Source organism: Gouania willdenowi, chromosome 9, assembly GCF_900634775.1.
Source record: "Gouania willdenowi chromosome 9, fGouWil2.1, whole genome shotgun sequence".
Classification (NCBI taxonomy): domain Eukaryota; kingdom Metazoa; phylum Chordata; class Actinopteri; order Blenniiformes; family Gobiesocidae; genus Gouania; species Gouania willdenowi.
In genome coordinates, this window is record NC_041052.1 from 10,363,121 (window position 1) to 10,383,726 (window position 20,606).

Below are 20,606 nucleotides of genomic sequence, written 5' to 3' on the forward strand. Positions count from 1 at the left end.
ACACCAATCCCAGTCCAGCCCCCACACTGGGTGAATACCCTTCTACCAGGACAGTTGGCTTGTGTTTGATTCAAGATGTCTGCAGATTGCCAGTGTTTGCTTCATCCAATATTTTTCCCCTCTTTGAAAAATCAGTTTTGAATGCAACATTAATGACTTTTGGAATTATTAAAGAATAATTCTTGACAGCTATAAAACACTCTCCAAATATATACAATAAACTTTATATTTCACCAATTCCTGCTTACACCAATACATAACAAACAACATCTTAAAAAGTAAACACTTACTGTGCATTCAGACCTTCCATTAAATTCTATCTGGTATAGTTAGTAGTAGTACTAGTTTAAATTATTTACATTTGGGCATTGTTATCTTGTTTTTTTTTTTGTTTTTTTTATTACCGTACATAAAGAATAGATGTAAACTTTCTGAGTTTATGCAAAACATTTTAACAATGTATTTAATATAATGATTTAAAAAATATATATAATTCAAAACCACACGTCAATCTTAAATATGGCTGTTCAAATCATCAAATGTGGCCAGCAGCATGATTTTGCACTAAGTAAAATAGAAAACTTGACAGTTTAGCTCCAAATGTTGAACGTTTTGCAGATTTTCTTTGCTCGTGTATCAATTTAAATCCATTTAGTATAATCTAGAGCAGTTGTTCTCAAACTTTTTTGGCCCATGTATCCACATTTGTCCGACTACAACATTTTGCTCAGAAAACTATGAAAAAACAACTATAGAGCATAATGATAGAATGAATGAGTGATAAGACATGTTTTAAAGAATCTGTTTTTGTAAATAAGTGGAAAGAAACAGTATTTAGTGCCTCCTGAACAGATTTATTTTTATTATTTTTATTTACGGTCATCTCCTACCGAGTGTGGGACCAATACTGACCTTTGTATTACCAGTTCATGTTCTAATCAAAATGATTTCCATCATTATTATAATCTATAATATGTAATAAACTGTAATTACATGCAATAACATGTAATAAGTAGTAATGATATGTAACTATATGTAATAAGCAGTAATATTATGAAATAAGTAGTAATTATATGCGATATGTAACAAGCAGTAATTATATGCTATAGGTAGTAATTATATGTAATAAGTAGTAATTATATGCAATAATATGTCACAAGCAGTAATATGTAATAAGCAGTAATATGTAAAAGCAGTAATTATATGTAATAAGCAGTAATTATATGCAATAGTATGTAATAAGAAATAATATAATGTAATAAACAGTAATATGTAATTATATGTAATAAGCAATAATATGTAATAAGCAGTAATAATATACATAATAAGCAGTAATAATATGTAATAAGCCATAATAATATTAATAAGCAGTAATGATATGTAATAAGCAGTCAATATATGTAATAATATGCAATAAGCAGTAATAATATTAAGCAGTAATGATATGTAATTGTATGTAATAAGCAGTAATTATATGTAACATGTAACAAGCCGTAATTATATGCAATAATATGTAATAACCACTAAATAAATGTAATAAGCAGTAATTATATGTAATATGTAATAAGCAATAATAAAATATAATAAACAGTAATGATATGTAATTATATGTAATAAGCAATAATAATATGTAATAAGCAGTAATAATATACATAATAAGCAGTAATTATATGTAATAAGCAGTAATAATATGTAATAATAAATAATATTAATAAGCAGTCAATATATGTAATAATATGCAATAGGCAGTAATAATAGTAAGCAGTAATGATATGTAATTTTATGTGATAAGCAGTAATTATATGTAATATGTAACAAGCTGTAATTATATGCAATAATATGTAATAACCACTAATTATATGTAATAAGCAATACATACTTCCTACGGGCACTGCACTAATTTTCAACTACAAACTAAACATTATAAAAACCCCTATTTGTTATGCTTTCATTTGTTAATTTTCCACTCTCTCAAGTAGTCATGTAGTGCCATAAACCCATTTGAGAAACCCTGATCTATTGTGCACAATAATAGTAGAAATGGACTTATTTATTTACATAAAAGTACTCTGGTTTTTACGGTGCCACCCTCTTAATATGAAACCAGTCCAAACGTGGCCCCTGAACCAGGATTTGTTTGACACTCCTGACTGATTTTCATTATTGCATTCAAATGCTTATGTGCATTTTTCACATAGTGGTAGGACTGGTCAGTGGTTTTATTACCGTTTTTGTATTTCTCATATTTCACCCCTTTAAATGTGTCCTCAATGTGCTCAATGCAAATTTGCTTTCCCTAACTTATTGCATCATTGCCGTCACAGTTTATTTGCTTAAATTGTTGACGTAACATGACACAGGACTCTAGGTTGTCATTTCTAGGCAGAAACCCATGGCAGATTAAAGGTGAATTTTCACAGATAATCAAAGCGCGTCTTTATTTGTTGTTTTTTTTTTTTTTTTTTTTTTAAATCAAACTTTTTCTTTTACATTTTTACAGTATTCACAAAAAATAGTGTGTTTTTAGCTTTCTGAAGACAGAAATCAGGATATTATGAGCCTTCAGATATGGTCGTGTCCACATTCCCATGGAAACGTTATCCTGGAGGCCACGTCATCTGTCTTCCTCCCAGGACGTGGATGTGCAGGTGGTAAACTGACTGAGCTCCATGTTTCCCATCATTGATCACTGACAATATGGGGTCAGATAAAACAATCAGTTTATTTACACAAAACCCTAAATGACCGTCAGCAAAGTGATGAAAAGGACCGTACCCATTCTGTATCCTTTATCTAATGATTCCAGCTTCGCCACATTTTTGGCAACGACTAATAAATGTCCAAGGAGCTGAAAAGTGGGAAAGACAGAGAACTTTAATACATGAATGAATAACGTAGTTAAATGACAATATTGGACCATGACTAGACATTTGTCAAAAAATAAAAAAAATATGGGATTAAATGAAGCATGCAAGAAAATGTCAATTTTAAAGAATTAAAGCGGACAAATTTACTTTTTATTTTCTTAAAATTCCTTTAGTTTATGTTTTTTAAGTCGACTGTGTAAATGACACACTTAAACGACAGTTTACCTCGGCGTCGTCATCTCTTGCTTCACTTATTCTGGGAATCGGGAGTCTTGGAATAACCAGGAAGTGAACAGGAGCCTGTGGATTGGCATCCCTGAATGCCAAACACTGACAAAAACACAGATAGAAGATGTATGAAAGGTTGGATTCTAACAGACACACAACCAGCACAACCTTCATCATTAAAAACCACAATGATCAGCCGGACTATAATGATTGACCAGGAGAATTGATTACTATCGTCTTCATAAGGGCAATTGGTATTAGATTACATTTAATAGGCAAGAAGTGAAATAACTTGATTGGATAAAAACTGCCTATAATGCCAGTGTTCGTGGTTTGCTATTCAATGAGAAACTCAAGGTGTATAAAAGGTTTAAACTAGGTGAATAGTCAGGTGCCTCCGTTACCGCGGAAACATTACTTTTGGACGCATTGAACGAAGAAGGAAAGTCAATGGAAACAGTTTTATGCTAATGTCAATGTCTTGCTGGTGAAATTTAAATATCTACAACTGAATTGTTTGGTATTTTACACAAAAATTCATGTTTTCTCTATCATTTTTACTGTCTTCTGTGGGCCGGATCAGATGCTATAGAGGGCCGGATTTGACCCCCGGGCCTTGAGTATGACACTTGTGGTCTAACAAAGAGCTGGCTATGCATCAAGCAGACACACATAGTCACATATTCCTTAGGTTTTGTGTTTATTCTTGAAAGTGTCTATTTGTACGGTTGCCGTACGGACAACCCTCGGTGCTATTGGTACGATTACCAAAGTACAAGTAGGGATAGGTTTAAGTTTGGTCACGTGACCTAAACTGGCCAAATAGTGGTGTTGCATACGGATAGAATGTCGGTATATTGATACGACAACCGTACCGATAGCTACTGCTATTATTATTTTCATTTGTAGTGTTCCTCGAGCCTCTGTCACACAAGTCATTTCCCCCTGGGATAAATAAAGTAACTCTGCTTCTGATTCTGCTTATTAGCAAAAGCTCAACTTTTGAAAAAAAAATGTAAGTTGACAGTTTGATAAACACACCACTTGTTTTTTATATTGGTACTTGAACTACAGATAGTTACCCTTTACTTGTTGCAAGTTTAAAAAACGAAATAAATTGTATTTCATACCATTTTGTAGTTGTAAAGGTGAAATTTGTAATTGATATTGCAATGTTTATCATATTCGGGATGTCCCGTTACAACTTTTTCACTTCCAATACGACACCAATATTGCGGCCTTGAGTACTGGTCGATACCGATATCGATATGATGCAACAACACGAATCATACATACTTTTACTACTTATTTTGTTGTGTGGAATGTTGAAAAAGGCTTGATCAAGTGATGTTACTCCAACAAAAACGTCAGTAAGAGTAGGTATGAGAAAAACTGACCCATTTATTATTAACCAATTGGTTACATAAATTTTAACCTTCAACATAATATCTACAGTATTCTAAAATTGAATAAATATAATATATATCGGAGATTTTAGATGCAGTCCGATAAAATCCGATATTTGTTTTCTGGCTGATATCAGACTAATATTCAATATCAATATGGAATCGGGACACCCCTATTGTTTCGTATAGGGATAGATCGTATCATGACATGCAAATAGTATCGTCAGAATCATGGCAATGCACAGCCCTATGTGTTACCCTGTCGTCTTCATAGATGATGTCAGCTGGGATGGTTTTATTGATCACTTTGGAGAAGATGGTGGGAGCAGGGGAGCCATACTTCTTACTGGCTTCTTCTGCCAGCTTCACTTCATCACTTTTGGTGCACAGTGATCGCTGTAACACAGACACGTGACCCAGGGACACATTGAAAACACTATATTACTATTTAAAGATAGGACATGATTGTGACCCAACCTCTCTTTGGTGTTGGTGGGACATTGCTTGTTTCCCACCGACAACATCTGAGCAGATGTGCTCACAATGCACTGGAGCAGTAATAAACCAAAGACAAAAGTACACACTGACAGCAGAACATGGTGTTATCATAGCGGCTACCTTAGGGTGACAAACACGGTGCAAAACACCGACTGGAAACGTCCTCCAAACAAGCTGTGGCCGCAAAATATGACGAATATGGGTCATTGTTACAAGCTTCAACGTTGGACGTTTACGTAGTTTGACTTGGGCTACATGAAGCTACCAGCGCCAACTTGCTACAAACAAACAAACAAGAAGACCACGTGTTTCCGCTCAACGTGTTGCGTTCATGTGTCCTAAGTAGCAAATATTTTCCAGCAACTACGGCAATTTTATTTCATCTTCACATTTCAGATAAAACTGTGAACAAAACACGGATAAAAATAATGTGTTAAGGTATGTTAACACAATATATGTTACCTTAACATATCATTTAAAAAATTATACAATTGAATTGTAATTGAAGTTTTTTCTGACTAATCTGACAACATGCCTTGCACACAAAAATACTATTAAACAGTGTTACAAATTAACTTTGCACCCTCACATAATTGTGCATATTTCCATATGCTCATATATCAATATTTCCTGTGTTGTAAATTATCGAGTATTTTTTTCTCAATGAGTGGGTACAGACGTGTTAAAATTACGACACTTCAGGATGACCCCAAAGGCGTCTTGCTACGCATGCGCACAGCGGCCACTACAACGCTGGTGTGAATCGTCTTTTTATTTTTAACACATTAGGTTTTTAAACATAGCCTTTATGATTCAAAAATGTTGACGAAATTTCTTTGAAGATTGAGCCTCTGAATATTCAAATTTATTTCCACATTTTTTTTTTAATTTTATTTTATTATTCCAGATTTCTTTATTTTTATTTCAGTGTATTTTGTTTTGTCCTTGAAAATAAAATGTATATTTTCATGAGAACTCATTTTTAAATTATAAACAAAGCCAGCATTTAAAAAAGAGTAATGGTAGTTTTGTTTTTTTTTAATTACAAATACCTTATTTTTGTTTGCAAGTCCTTTTTTTAATTTCAAATCAATTTTTGTGTTTGATTGCACAAAAAAGACACACATTTATCTCCATAATATGTCATAGTCTTATATTTGGGTGCACCGTAGCTGTGTGGTTGTATATTCACCTGATTTTGTAATATTTTCATATAATAAAATAACACAAAAATCATACAAATTGTTATAATGATGTACACCAGGGGGCGCTGTTTTATCTTTGACTTTAGTTTGGATAGGAAGAAGAAGTGAACGTCATTGAACAAGCATGGCGGCGCGCTTGAAGCTGTCCTTGCTGGTTTCCCAAAACCTACCTCGTTTTCGAGGCCAAAGACTTATTCACAGTGAGGTGGGTGTTAAGGAACCAGCGTATCCGCCCATAGTCGCCTCTCTAACAGCTAAGAGTACGTCCGCCAAGCGGCGGCGGGCGGAGGAACGAGTGAAGCTAATATGTGCTTCTCCGGTGGCAGAAAAACTCTCCATGATCACCAAGATCCAGCGGATGAAGTTCATCATTTATCCGCAAACTTTCGCACGGAACGCGGACAGATGGTACCAGCATTTCACCAAAACTGCATACGTCTCTGGACTACCAGAGACATTCACCGTGGACCAGACGAACCAAACGCCGGAGGATGGTGAGCTGTCACCGGGTAGTGGAGTTGTTGTGCCCGGACTCGATGGTGAGGCATTCACGGAGCTCCGTTCGTTGGTGAACTTTGTGATCCTGCAGGAGCACCATTACCGGAAGAAACGCAGAGCCTCCATTTTTAGAAATCAGATTCAGAATGTGGGACCTTTCCTGAGAAGCCTGGTGACAGTTCTCACCCACAGCGTGGCCAAGTACAACCCGATAATGCTCCACTCCAGTCTGGGTATGAAAGATCCGAGCATCGTAAAGGAAGCACGCGTCATTGAAATTACAGATTAGAATAACTGTCAACTAATCCAATGTAAACATACCAGGGGTATAAAACATTGCATTGCAGGCGCTACAGGGGAATATTAAACAATTATGTTTCATAAGCCAAAATACTCAAAATTTTAAGAAATTTGAATTTTTATTTCTTCAGAAAAAAATAAACACTCATTTGTACAACTAATCAGCCAAAAGGGTGTAAATTAAATCTTATACATTTACTGTGAATCTGTTTCAGGTAGTACCAAAGGAATTTGGTCGGTACCTAAAAAAAAACTAACCTGAATTCATATGATCTGTGATCGGCCCTAAAATCCTGATCGTGTAAAGCCCAGTTGTTACCCATGGAATAAGTGAATTAATGCACCTGCTACTGAATTACTGTGATCCAAGTGGTTTGTGACCTTTAAAAGAAAAGAAAATTCCACCTTGTTGGAGTTTAAAATCATGTTTTTTTCAACTGGGATTTGGATAATAGCAATAATTGTGCACACACCTCATTGATGTAAAGATTTTCAGGTCGACAAACATGAAAACTTGGAGGTTTTGCAATCATAGTTTGGAATTTGTCTCCTTTCTTGTGTCTAATGTTTCTGCCTGTTCACCAGACATCAGTCCCCAGGTGAGCCATTATTGGAGGAGAGGAGAGAGAATCATCCCAAAGGGCCACAGAAGAGGCAACCTTGAGCCCACCAGATTTCAGATTGACGATCGGCCCATCATTCAGATTAGAACAACCCAACAGCTCCCTCAGGTATTAACGGATTCCTGTCCCTCTCAATGAACTGCTTTAATATTTCACCTTTATTCATTTTTTTATGTTGAGATAATGCACAAGACACTAAACAAAACTGCTTTGAACATTGTACTCTTCCGTTGTCGTTGAATTGCACCATCCTCCTTTGAACTGTCAGATTGAAGATCCTTAAACTGCAGATATAAACAGTTTTTTTTAAATTTTGTACCATTATTGATGACACTGTTCTGTCATTTCAGGTCTTAGATATTTATTCTCAGATCTAGCGTTGCTATTGTTGGAGTTGTGGTTCACCAGTCTGGTGTGGATCATGTGTATAATGTTCATTAATGTAAACACAACAGAAGTGTTTTTCAAGCTCTTTTCATCCAAAAGGTTATGGACATCTATTTCATTACATTGTTATAATTTATGTTGTTTTTCTCTCCCAGTTCGCCCCACTAGAAGCGTCGTATACAGCTGAGGTTCCAGAGATCAAACTCGCTCCTAACGTGTTGCCGCTGTTCAGAAGACAGTATCAAAACTATGTTTTCACAGGTACGCGGCACAAGTAGCCAAGAATGTGATCTGCTCTTAAGTTATTTTTATTTTTTTTTTAGTGTTTGAGATAAATAAACAAAAGACATAGAATCCATCAGGGTCAAGATAGTTAATATGCATGTTAAACATGTTTTGTATAATATCAGTGGTGCATTAATATTCAACCAAATGCACATACACATGTCTGTTAACATGAACCTACAGTAGTTTGAGAAGGGACAGAACAAAGCTAAGCTTTTCTTGTTCTGTCCAAAAAAATACTGTTTGTGCAGAACTCCGACAGTATATGTAATTATAACTAGGGGTGTCCCGATCCGATATTATTTCGGATATTGGTCCGATATCAGCCAGAAAACGAATCGGATTTTATTGGACTGCATCTAAAATCTCCGACATATATTTAATTATATTTATTCAATTGTAGAATACTGTAGATATTATGTTGAAGGTTAAAATTTACGTAACCAATTGGTTATTAATAAATGGATTAGTTTTTCTCAAACCTACTAGGGCTGAACGATTTTGGAAAATAATTTGTGATTTTTTTTTTTTTTTTTTCAAATCAATCTGGTTCATAATAAACAATTTCAGATTTATGTAAACTTTAAATAAATATAAAATAGAAATTTTAAATCTTAAACACTCTCTGAACTTAACAGGACAGTTCAAGACAGGACAAGAAAAAATAAAAATTGCAGCCTTTGCGATTACAAAATCTCATTTTATATTGCAAATGCAATTAATCGTTCAGCCCTAATACCTACTGTGACTGACTATTGTTCTCTGTTTGAGTAACATCACTTGATCAAGCCTTTTCTAACATTTCACACTACAAAATAAGTAATAAAAGTATGTATGATTTGTACTGATATGGTATCGGATCGATATCGGTATCGACCAATACTTAAGGCTGCAATATCGGTATAGTATCGGAAGTGAAACGTTGTATTGGGACATCCCTATTATTACCTCTTGTTTGTTGTTAATAAAAACAGAGAAAATAGAATAAAATTAAACATAGTTTTACTCTATATCGCCCAGCTGTAGGCCAGACCCATTTGCTATTCATTAATTATTTTTTATTTTTTTCCCATTTTATTTTGCGTGAATTGAGTTTTAAAAAGTGCCGTCCACAGGTACGAAGCTATCAGACCCCATATGTTACGGCCACACTCAGTTCCACCTGGTGCCTGACGGGTACCACAGGGACCGCATGGCTAAAAAAAATCAGTCCGACCAAGTGGAAGTGTTTCTGAGATCCAATGGACTCGCCAGCCTCTTTGCCTGGACTGGAGCTCAGGCCATGTACCAGGGTGAGCGCCACACATAGAAAAGAGACGACAGTGATCTAAAATAAATAAGAATTTAATAAATACTTGAATTAACATCTTGCTTTAATAAAACCTGACAGGCTTCTGGGACCGTGAGGACGTCACCAGACCGTTCGTGTCCCAGGCCGTGATCACAGACGGACATTTCTTCTCCTTCTTCTGCTACCAGCTCAACACCTTGGCTCTGTCTGTGGAGATGGACGCCAACAACCCCAGAAAGAACATCCTGTGGGGAACGGAAAGCCTACGGCTGTTTGACGACGTCCAGGACGGGGAAGTGGTGGGACTAAACGATGACGTCCTTAAGCTTCTGCTTCAGTTTTTCATGAACAGACCTTAGAGCAGTTTGAAAATATCATCTGGTTTAGAAAATTAGAAGCAATGCTTCGATATTAAAGGAAAGCCCCAAAAAATAGTCCTGGACAAGCCCCCAATATGTGTACAAATTACATTTTTACTTTTTCTTCTATGGAGTGAAGGAAATAAGGAACTTTGGCAGATAAGTAACAATCAAGAAAAGAAACAAATGTGAATGCTACAAGCTAAGCAAACTTTGAATTTAAATTTTAAACCAACGGACAATAGGGGGGACTATTTTCTCTGTACCAGAAATGCAAAAACTGAGAGAAAAATACACAGAAAAGTAAAAGAAAAATCAAATTTTCTGTGAACATTAAATAAAGACGTATTGGACTGACCCATGTTTGTTGCTTTTATCACCATTTGTTTGCTGTTGCTCAGATTTAAAGCCTCGATACCATTAAGCATGTTGGGAGTCCATCGTAAAGCAGGGCTCCTTCTGGTAGTGGAAGCAATAAGACATTTTAAAAGATGTAGTACTACTAATTTCAAAGAGCCAATCAGTCTTAAAGGCAGGGTAGGTAATTTTTGAAAACCAGCATGATTTTAAAAGTAGCATGCTCCGCTCCCTCCCCTCTGTGCTCCCTCTAAAGCCAAGCCTCTCACTCACATGCATGAGCGCCGGTGCTTAAAAAGCGGACCTCAGCCCATCGCTTGTATTGTGTAGAAAAAACTACGTCGTCTCATTCAGCGGTAAGTAAACACTAAACTTTCTCATTATACATGTTAAAAAATGTGACTAAAAACTCTTTTAACTCTGTCACCGGAGACGCGCTTTGAGTGTGGGCTAGCGCACGCAAGGGGACGAGAACGAGCCGGGAGACGTGATTGGTTAATAAAAATGAACTGTCTTTTTCATTGGTTTAAGTTTTTACAGGCTTACGGCTGCTACAGATGAAGGACTTTCTTGGTTCCTTTTTCAGAGCACATAAGAGCTTCATTTCTGTCAGGACAAAAAAGACCGTTTCAACCAAAAACTTTTAAAGTGTATCTGGAGGAAATTATCTACCCTACCTTCGATAAAATTAGTAATGCCATTAATATCGCCGGGTGATTTTTAAGCGATATGATATACCCAATAAAAAGTAATAATGATAAAAAATTTTTTTAGAAAAATGACAATATATGACAGCTTAGAAGTGTGTTCTTTTATTTTCAACCATGCCGTGCCTAACAAAATGAAGAAAAAAAACTACTACAGGTGGACTTAAAAATATGAATGAAAATTACTGAAAAATTTGAAGTGTAAAAACAAAAAATTCTTAGAAAAAATGTTTTAACTGAAAACTTGGTCTTTGGTTCAATCATTGCTGGGGCATTTGAGGCTTCCCTGCTGAATGTATAGCCACGTAGACACACAAACAGCTGCAGGAAAGTGGAACAAAATAAAATGGCATGTTTTGATTGGGTAAAAATTATCATCTGACTAAAATATTTTTATCACCATATACATTTCCTTGGAAATCACCACCACCTTGTGAAGTTTATTTACAACTGCTGGACTAAATAAAGATAGAATGGACATTTTAGGACCACTTTTACTTACAGATATTGTTCTACGATTAATAGTGAGACATGATGAAGCCCAATGAGATCCTGTGTAAATTAATTTAGCATTTGTGGTATTTGGTATGGATTTATTCCAGTTAAAAGTGTATTCCTCTATATATCGATGAAACTTTCTAAGGAAAAATAATACATCAACATCTTTTGTCATAGTATGTATTGCTAAAGAAGCTATTGCAGCATTTCACAGTACAGCACAGAATACAGACACCGTGTTGGGACAAAATACTACAGTACAAGGAAGAGGTATCGCTAGGTGACAGTCACTTAAAGCACAGCGAGGAGTTGTTTGCATTTTGAGACACTTAAGGCACAGCTCACATAGCACGATGCATGAGTGATGGTTGTGAAGAGGACTTGTGATTTTGGTTTGTAGCCAAAATAAATAAATAAAACACGTGAGTTTTCAGAGGAAATGATGTCACATGGTCTCAGTTAAATTATATAACGTGTTTGTGTGTGTGTGTGGATGCTATTTGTTCTTCTATTGGTGCAACACTGTCAATACAAAAATAAAATCCTCCTCCGGTAGGTGAGCTAATGTAGACACAACAAGGCGATGCTGATTTAAGTGAAAATATTGCACTTTTAAGGGAAATATGAATATACAGGATAATGTATTTCAAAAAATATTTCATTAATTATTGCCCTAAAGTTGTAATGATTACATTTAAGAAGAAAAACAAAGATTCTTATGATGGTTTTGGCTGGCTTTGGTATTTGGTAGTCTTCTTCACACTTTGCGCTGACGGGTTGAAGGACTTCCCTCTGGTCCATTTGGTTCTTCTTGTGTTCTGAGGATGACATTTAATTCATTCATTCATTTTTCCTGCACATTGTTCAAATGAAACCTAATAAACACATCCCTCCATTACTCACACTGTGTTGTTTTGGTCAGCACTCGGGACATTTTCTGTGCAAAAAAAAAAAAAAAGGAGGAATAAAGAAGTCAAATATTTACAACAGCAAATCACAAAGTCATTATTGATTTTAAATGTATTTTTCTCTGTATGATGTAGTATTAGAACAAGGAGGTACTGCAGCAGCATCTTTTAGTCAAAGAAAAAAAAAAAAACATTCACCTTGTGTTTTTGAATAACTGAGAAAGATTTTCGAATAGCAGCAGCTTAATAAACAGGACGACTATCAAATCCATCACGTTGAAGAATGATTTTGTGACATTTTACACAATATTTGAGACCTGAAGCGTGACAGTAAATAAAAAAACAACTGTCTAGTAGTTTTATTTACATTATTATGGTACAATATTTATTTAATATTGCAAAAAAGGGCATTAAAAGCAGTTACTCTATGTTCACCATGTGTAACTAATGTGAAATATATGTATGTGACGATTCTCAACTGGTGGGTCGGGACCCAAAAGTGGGTCGCGGACCTGTACTGGGTGGGTCGCAGACAACTGATCAAAAAAAAAAAAAATGTAATGTCTCATGTTGGGCTTGTCTTTTAATTTGAATAAAACTTTTCTTTTGACAGGCATGCTGCACAGGAAAATATATTGATTTATATAAAAATATTATGTGTGTTTTCAACACCTTTTTTTATTTTTAACAATTTAATGATCATGGCAAAATGTGGGACTCAGGGTGAGACCATGTTGAGAACCCCAGATATTTACTATTATATGAATATTTAATTATATAATTTAGAGTTATGTTATTACATACCATTATAATTTCAAAATTATATCATACTATGTGGTTCAACAACTTCTTTTGATGCCAGGCGAATGTGCTAATTTAACCACTACACCACTGTGCAGCTCAATTTTTCACCATCTACTATAAAAATGACACTATAATCATGTAAATAGTGATATTTCTGACTACCTGCTGTTGCCTTCTTCTTGGACTGGGTCTTCTCATACAGCAGGATGGCAGCTACCAGGACAACCACCTCAACCAGAATAGCGAGAAAAGGCTTTAGAGGCTCCATGATAGTGATGACCTGTAAGACAGGTTGAAGAGGGAATTCAGATTTATCATGTGTTACAGTACAACAAATTAATACTCTGTTTACTTCAAAGAGCACAAATAATATATACATTTATTTTTTTTTAAATCAAGATATTGAACAATGCTTTATTTGATGTATTTTTTTAATTTTTTTAAATCTTTTAAAGTAAGTATATATTTATCATGAATCAATATATATGTGTATATATATATATATATATATATATATATATATATATATATGTATATATATATATATTTTTTTTTTTTTTTTTTTCATGTATGTATGTATCTATTTATTACTGACATGTAATAGACAGGATATCCATATAGTGATGACTTTTTTTTTAATTAATCAATTTTAATTAATTTAGGAAAATCAGATTTGACAATGCAGTACAGTAATTACATAGCATGAATACTTTGGAACGGTATCAATAGTTTTAAACTAGGAGGATTTTGTATGTTTTAGAATATAAATCGCATAGTAAATGGTTTGTGTTTTAAGAAATGTTGGTATTTTTCAGGAAAAATCAAGTCCAGGTGCAAAGCTGCTTTAATTGGCTTGGCGCGTTTTCCTTTTATCCAATAGTGTGCCTTTTCCTTCACACTAGCTACCCTATTGGTTAATGAAAATCCCAGTCGTTAGTAAACTCAGCCAATCAGAGCACGCCTTATTCGGACTGTAGTCGCAGTCATTCACCGTGGATAAACAGAGTTTTATTGTATTCTGGTGAGTTCCTATAAACACATGCACCTCTTCACTGCTTAAAGTTCACATGCCAGTCGATTTACAGCCTTTTATGGTCATTTTTCTTTTTTTTTTTTTTTAATTTTATAAATGTAAACGGTAGGCTGCTAGCTTGTTATGCTAATTGTCAATCAGCTTTACTTCACCAGGTGGACGCGAGAGTCCACTTATCCGTTTTGTCCCAAACCCTAATGAGACTTAATGTGGCTGTTTGGAATGGATACTTAAAGCCAGTTAACATATATTTTTTTAGAAATCTAATGTTAAAAGGGTTTTTTACCTGGTTCACATCTAAATGATAAGTTAATATGCTTTCACATATCAAAGTGGTTGCAATTCACAATTTTAGTCGCTAGGTGGCACTGCTGATTAGCTGAAAAATCCAGTTTACTCTGCCATAAAATACGCCGACTAAATTGTAATTTAAAAAGTAGCAATCTATACCCCAGAAAATATGGTAATATATAGCCTCAGGGGAAGTCAGCATTTATATTTTTTTACCTTTTGCGTAGTAAATGTATCATTTTAAGGCCTCAGACATCTCCTTCATCACAGTTTCCTTTAATATTTTACTGTTTATTGATTATACTGATAGTATATAGTATCATGTTTGCACAACATACGTATATTGTTTGTACAATATAATATCACGTTTGTACAATATACTATATTGTTTGTACCATATGATTATATTGTTCATACAATATAGTGTTCCAAAATATATTTTCACCTGTGGCAGCTCTACGCTTCCGTACTTCATAAATGCATGTTGTGAATATTTATAATGAAATGTTTATCATTTTTCTTTAGATACTCATCCATGGCTGACCTTCAGCTTCACATGGCTCATCGGCGTGCTGATGGCGAACACGGCTCCACAATAATACAAGCCAGAATCTTCTTCTGTCAGGTCATGCACCACCAGTCTCGTCTTCCTCTCATCATTTTTAATTTCAAACCGGCTCGACTCGGCAATGATCTGCTCCTGTAAGGTAAAAGGAAGCACAGTAATGATTGTGTGTGCATGTCTGTATTTTTCTTAGGGTAAGAAAGGGAAGGAATTATAATTATATGCTTGATTGAATGACAATTTTTGGTAAAAAAAAGAACTTTGTGGTGGCAATTCAAGCCTTTGAAATGTAATGAGGATGAGAAGTCTCATGTAGGTCAATTTTTCCTCAGTAAAATCCTCACTTTCTCTGTCCCATTGTCTCTGAACCAGTTCCAGGTGATGGGCATTGGTTTGGTATCATCCATTTTACATGTGATCACTGTTGAGTCCCCTATGTAGCTCACTATTGGTTTTTCTCTCACATCTCCAATCTGTGGAGCTGAAAGAGAATGAGAACAGTGAGTAAGTGGGAACCCTGATGAATATTGATGAGTGACATAAATCATGTTTATCCTATAAATACTGAACGTGTTCATACCTTCTAAGAGAAAGTCTATCCTTGCTTCATTTGCAAACACACACGAGTAATTTCCAAGAGTGGTGTCGTTATTTACGCTGAACCTGCAGAACGTAAAGCAGATTGTTTATTGTTTAATTATTTATTAGGATACCCATTAGCCACAGCAAAAGCTGCTGCTATTCTTCCTGGGGTTTGTAGAAAAATACAAAATAGACATTTACACAAAGATCAACAAAGTCCTGGACTTAAAAATACATAACTGGTACAACAGTTATCAACATTATTATCATGTAATGTAAAAATATGGCCTGGTGTTTCTAACAGGCAAGACATTACAATCCCACTAATAGAATAAGAATCAAATTATCTTCGGCATTATAAAAACATAATTAAATCACAAAGGTACAGACATCTCTCTGGAACAGCTTTAAATTAATGTCTAACCTACTACTGGAGCGATTTATTCAGTAGAATAAACTTTTTCAGAATAATTTTGAATCTAAAATGGTTTTCCATCAGAAGTATTTGCTTAGGAAGTAGATTCCATTCATACATTCCCCTGTTAGCAAATGTTCTTTTGATCTGATTACTATTAGTCACTCCTTTATGTAAGATACATTTATTTGCAGAAGCGTGTCTGGTTGCATAATTATGTATGTCCAAGGTGAACATTGTATTTTTGTAGAGGGTCTGAGGAGTTTTAGTGACAGAAACATTTCTAAACAAACATAATAACTAATATAGAAGTCTATCCTGTACCAATAACCAGTTTAGTTCCTGATGCATTCATTTAGTGCTGGTGTACAAGTCACAATGAAGTACTAATCGTGCTGCTCAATTTTGTATAACTTGTAATTTTCTGATATTGTCAGCGGTGGTATTAAACCATACAGATGTGGTTTTCTTGAAATCATTATGAGCACTGGTGGTTAAAAACCAGTAATTAAGCCGGCAGTGAGTGGACAGTTGTGTGAAGTAGATGATGCACTTACACTCCTCTAAGGTTGTACTGCTCGTTCTGAAGCTCCACTGGGACGCGACTGTTGGGCACATCGTTGCCGTCTTTCAACCACCAACCCGTGATGTTTGGTTCTTTGTTCTGATTTCCCGCCCACGTGCACTCCAACGTCAGGTTGACGGGATTCAGCAGCTCTAGTCGTTCAGTGTGACTTTCGCCTTGTGAGAAGAGAATTAAGCAGAAAACTCAAATAGCAACAAATGAAATGTAATAATAATGATAATAATACATTTTATTTATATAGCGCTTTTTCAGTGCTCAAAGATGCTTTACAGGGATAAAGATGCAGTGTGTAAACAAAAGGTAAGAAATGCAGAGGCATTGAAGTAAGTAAAAACACAATTTAATAAACAATAGATAGACTACAAATGTAGCGACAGATTGATAATTATTACCACAGTTACCTTTGAGGACGACACTTTTCACATATGTCGGCAGGGTACTGGTGGGAACCAGTGGTGCTGGTGTTGGACCAGTTGTTTCTGACAGGGTAATAATATATGTGTGACAAAATGTTGTTAAAAAATTCAGCATTGTCACCAAAAAACATGTATTCCTACAGTCTGTCGCATTTTTTTTGCATTTAAAAATAATCATACTATTGAATAACTAGCTATTTTGGTATAAAATAGAATAAATTAATGAATTATTGATGGATTAAGTACCGCAATCATATTTTATTAATATGAATACAACTTGTATTCAATATTGATATATTTTATAATGTAAACTTTATGTTTGTGATTTTTCCATTTTCACGCAAATTAAAAAAATATAAATCAAATTTTAATCACCATACTGGTGTCATTTTATGCACCAAAGGTTTGAATTTAATATTCATACAGTGATTGAGAGGAGAAATTCAAAAATTGAGATACAGTATATATCATACATCGTGATTTAGCCTAAAAATATGGAGGTATTGGTTTAAAGCCATATCGTGCAGCTCGAATTTATAATATCTAATTGATTAATTAATTATAAACACTGATGTTTAAAAAAAAAAAAAACATATACAGTACCTCCATACTGGGGTGCAAAGGAGCTCCTTTCATATAGCAAGAAACGGCTCTGCATCAATATTTTTTTATTAAATGAAAGCCTAACAAGACAACTAAGAGATGAGAAACAAAATAGATGATAGTGTATTTTACAGCTGATATAAGACACGAGTCAAACTGACCTATTATCATAAGAGATGCTAACAAAAAGCTAACACAAGAGGAAGGTTTCATAGGCTTATTTATTAAAGGCTCAGTAATTGTGGTTAATTGAATTTAAACTTTAGTAATTGAGAATGTAATTGTAATGGACTTTCAGGGAAAAAATGCCAATCACTGCGATCATAATTGAGATGTAATTGACCCCAACCCTAACCACTTTTAACCATAATGTTTTTTTTATTTTATATTATTGTAATATCAGTTATAAAACTTTGTAATTTAAAATATTTATCTATACATTTCCAGTAATTGCATGCTGGCATTATGATATAATAATAATAATCGTTATTTTTTTTTTTTTTTACTGAAAAAACTGCGAACAGATTATGTAAAGATGAAAACTAACATTTTTCAATGTCCCCACAAGGTTACAGTAGCCCTCGATGAAACACACAGGTCCTGTAAGCTGTAATAATACAATCACAACAGTCCATCCCTGATGACTTTACTTGAAACGACGCGTCTGCTGCAGGAGACGAGAAGCAGGAGGAGAGGAGAGTAGATCATGGAGAGCGCCATGGTGGTTGTCCTCCTGCTGTAGCAGCAAGACTCTCACTTTGTCCTCTGTTCTGTTCCTGCTGCTGCATCATCTCACCCCTCCTCTCCCCTCCCCTCCCCCCTCCTCCTCCTCTCTCTGTGCTGCTCCAGTGACGCAGTCGTGATATCACTGCAGCCTGGGAGGCCATTCATTATTCAGGCAAGGCATACATTGTATGTGTGTGTGTTGATGCTGTGCCTCACACAGCGTGTCCTACATGCTGAAGAATATATTTATATATTTAGTTAGTTGTGTTTTTTTAGTTACATACTGCTCCAGCTTCACTGCCATTTTCCTTTCACCTCTAAGACATCAGCAAGGTGCCCTTTCCTGTTACTTGAGAGGACCTGGTTGGGGGGGGGGGATCACGTGATCCTACTGTCCTTACATCAACAAGCAAGTCAAGTGCTTTGTAAACCCCTGTCAGAGAACTCACCTTTACTTTTCCTCTAATAATACATTATCTGCTTTAGATTCTCCAAAACAAACTCTTAAGAATCTATGATTAAAGGACAACCATCTCACAACCATAATTACAACAATCATTGAAGAAGTACGTCTGTTCAGGCTGGATATTCCTGCTATCCTCCAACTGATGGAGAAAAAAAAAACCCCACATTCGACATATTTATACTAACAGTGGTTGAGAAGGAAACCTGATATTCTGGTAATGGTTTGTCTGGATTAGTCGTTTCTTTATGGCAGTGCACACGTCTGAGCCATGTGGATCTTTTGAATCTCTGTTATTCTTTTATTTTATGAATTTTATATTTTGATAAGCACTTTGAGATGACTATTGTTGTAATTTGCGCTATATAAATATAGTTGAATTGAATGAAATGTGTTCTTGAAAAAAAATGCTCATTTACTGTTGCTTGTAGGACCAGCTCCGTTTCTCTCTTTGTGGGGACCCTATTAAAGATGTTTGCCCCACATTTGAAAACTACAGAGATTCCTAATCCTTTAGCAGTCCACACTAATGAAAATTCTGCATATAGCCAGAAACGGCTCTGTGTAAAAACATGTCAAAGTCGAGGCCTGGGGGCCAAAACCAGCCCAATAGAGCAGAGATGGGCATCTTCTAACAGAGCAGGGCCCACAAAAATGTGAATATCTGATACGAGGGCCATATTATCATCTATTGTTCAGCATTTATAATAATGACCAATCTGAGCATTAATACAGGAAAGAACAAAGGGTTTTGTATCTGGTCATTTTGTTTTTTGAGTTTTTAGAATTCAGTTTGTCTATTTTCTTGTCAATATGGCAAATTTTTGTAGCCTTTTTGTGTGTTTTTGAAATCATTATGTGTGTTTTGTTATATTTGTGTATATATATGTGTTATTGTTGTGTTTTTGTGTATTTTTCTGTCATTTGGCGCAATTTCATTGGCATTTTGTGTGTCTTGGAAGTCCTTTTGCGTATGTTGTCATTTGTTGTAGTCATTTTGTGTTTGAGAGGTTGTTTAGTGTTTCTTTATTATCATTTTGTGTATTTTTGTTGACATTTTGTGCACTTTGCTGTCATTTCCTGTGTTTCTGGAGTGTGTGTGTAATGTTGGGCTTCATGTATCTTACAATTTCCTGAATTACAGTTTTGTTTTTGGGGGCCACATAAAATTAGACGGAGGGCCGCATGTGGCCTATTTCTGCTGTAGAGCATCGAAATCGGAGAAAAAACATGAATCATTGTGTAAATTACACATAATTCAGCTGTAGGTATATATTTAAACTTTTCCAAATAAACAAACTCCACAATACTCATACTTTCCTCATGCTTATATCATATGATGGCAGTCATTTCTTATCTGAAAATGTTAAAAGAACTCTCTTTTTTTTTTTTTTTTGTTAAATCCTGCTTGATCCACAAAAAATTACATTTAAAAGTTGTCCGAAAATTTAGGTGAAGATCCTGCAGGAACTGATATTTGTCACTTATTGCTTGGATATTGTCAATGCCTTGAATACAAATTAATAAATAATCTATGCAAGTGCAAACTATGGCACAATAATGTTTAAATTGATCATTTTCAGTCTGTATTTGGGCCCTGAACTAAAATGAGTGTGACACCCCAGTGATGTAGAACTAAACTAGCTTTTGCACACTGTGCAATGCTAACTCACAGTAACGTAAACATTACGTGTAGCAACTGTAA

General features: G+C 35.0%; 3 protein-coding genes across 4 annotated transcripts; 1 reads left to right on the forward strand and 2 right to left on the reverse strand.

Annotated features, from left to right (window-relative positions):
* Nucleotides 1–2,440: 2,440 nt before the first annotated feature.
* Nucleotides 2,441–5,326, reverse strand: LOC114469789 (uncharacterized HIT-like protein Synpcc7942_1390). Of its 2 annotated transcripts, none has more exons than XM_028457599.1 (5): nt 5,120–5,326; nt 4,760–4,897; nt 3,093–3,197; nt 2,776–2,848; nt 2,441–2,689 (listed from the first exon to the last, which is right to left on the reverse strand). In XM_028457599.1, exons 1-5 carry the CDS (start codon nt 5,204–5,206, stop codon nt 2,598–2,600), a joined length of 495 nt encoding a protein of 164 aa, XP_028313400.1. In that variant the 5' UTR covers nt 5,207–5,326; the 3' UTR covers nt 2,441–2,597. The 2 variants fall into 2 exon arrangements, with proteins under 2 accessions (XP_028313400.1, XP_028313398.1); XM_028457597.1 differs by lacking the exon at nt 5,120–5,326 and adding an exon at nt 4,979–5,113.
* A 977-nt stretch (nt 5,327–6,303) lies between these two features.
* Nucleotides 6,304–10,305, forward strand: mrps30 (mitochondrial ribosomal protein S30). The gene is made up of 5 exons (XM_028457562.1): nt 6,304–6,935; nt 7,588–7,733; nt 8,168–8,273; nt 9,413–9,589; nt 9,688–10,305. The coding sequence occupies exons 1-5, from the start codon at nt 6,329–6,331 to the stop codon at nt 9,945–9,947; spliced, it is 1,296 nt and encodes a 431-aa protein (XP_028313363.1). The 5' UTR covers nt 6,304–6,328; the 3' UTR covers nt 9,948–10,305.
* Nucleotides 10,306–11,576: 1,271 nt separating this feature from the next.
* emb (embigin) lies at nt 11,577–18,513 on the reverse strand. Its single transcript, XM_028457633.1, has 9 exons — nt 18,363–18,513; nt 17,095–17,172; nt 16,665–16,848; nt 15,691–15,773; nt 15,455–15,591; nt 15,090–15,245; nt 13,384–13,501; nt 12,413–12,446; nt 11,577–12,327 (listed from the first exon to the last, which is right to left on the reverse strand). The coding sequence occupies exons 1-9, from the start codon at nt 18,430–18,432 to the stop codon at nt 12,267–12,269; spliced, it is 921 nt and encodes a 306-aa protein (XP_028313434.1). The 5' UTR covers nt 18,433–18,513; the 3' UTR covers nt 11,577–12,266.
* Nucleotides 18,514–20,606: the final 2,093 nt, after the last annotated feature.

What these genes read in the sequence shown, in the direction of transcription:
- LOC114469789 (XM_028457597.1), bottom strand. Translation starts at nt 5,110, where the DNA reads ATGATAACACCATGTTCTGCTGTCAGTGTGTACTTTTGTCTTTGGTTT. An exon ending in TCATCTATGAAGACGACAGG is followed by an intron (nt 3,198 to 4,759) that starts GTAACACATAGG and finishes TGTTTTTGTCAG; the next exon opens with TGTTTGGCATTCAGGGATGC. An exon ending in AGATAAAGGATACAGAATGG is followed by an intron (nt 2,690 to 2,775) that starts GTACGGTCCTTT and finishes CCATATTGTCAG; the next exon opens with TGATCAATGATGGGAAACAT.
- mrps30 (XM_028457562.1), top strand. Translation starts at nt 6,329, where the DNA reads ATGGCGGCGCGCTTGAAGCTGTCCTTGCTGGTTTCCCAAAACCTACCT. An exon ending in CAACCCAACAGCTCCCTCAG is followed by an intron (nt 7,734 to 8,167) that starts GTATTAACGGAT and finishes TTTCTCTCCCAG; the next exon opens with TTCGCCCCACTAGAAGCGTC. An exon ending in AGCTCAGGCCATGTACCAGG is followed by an intron (nt 9,590 to 9,687) that starts GTGAGCGCCACA and finishes AAAACCTGACAG; the next exon opens with GCTTCTGGGACCGTGAGGAC.
- emb (XM_028457633.1), bottom strand. Translation starts at nt 18,432, where the DNA reads ATGGCGCTCTCCATGATCTACTCTCCTCTCCTCCTGCTTCTCGTCTCC. An exon ending in GAAAAGTGTCGTCCTCAAAG is followed by an intron (nt 16,849 to 17,094) that starts GTAACTGTGGTA and finishes TCTTCTCACAAG; the next exon opens with GCGAAAGTCACACTGAACGA. An exon ending in CAGTACAACCTTAGAGGAGT is followed by an intron (nt 15,774 to 16,664) that starts GTAAGTGCATCA and finishes TACGTTCTGCAG; the next exon opens with GTTCAGCGTAAATAACGACA.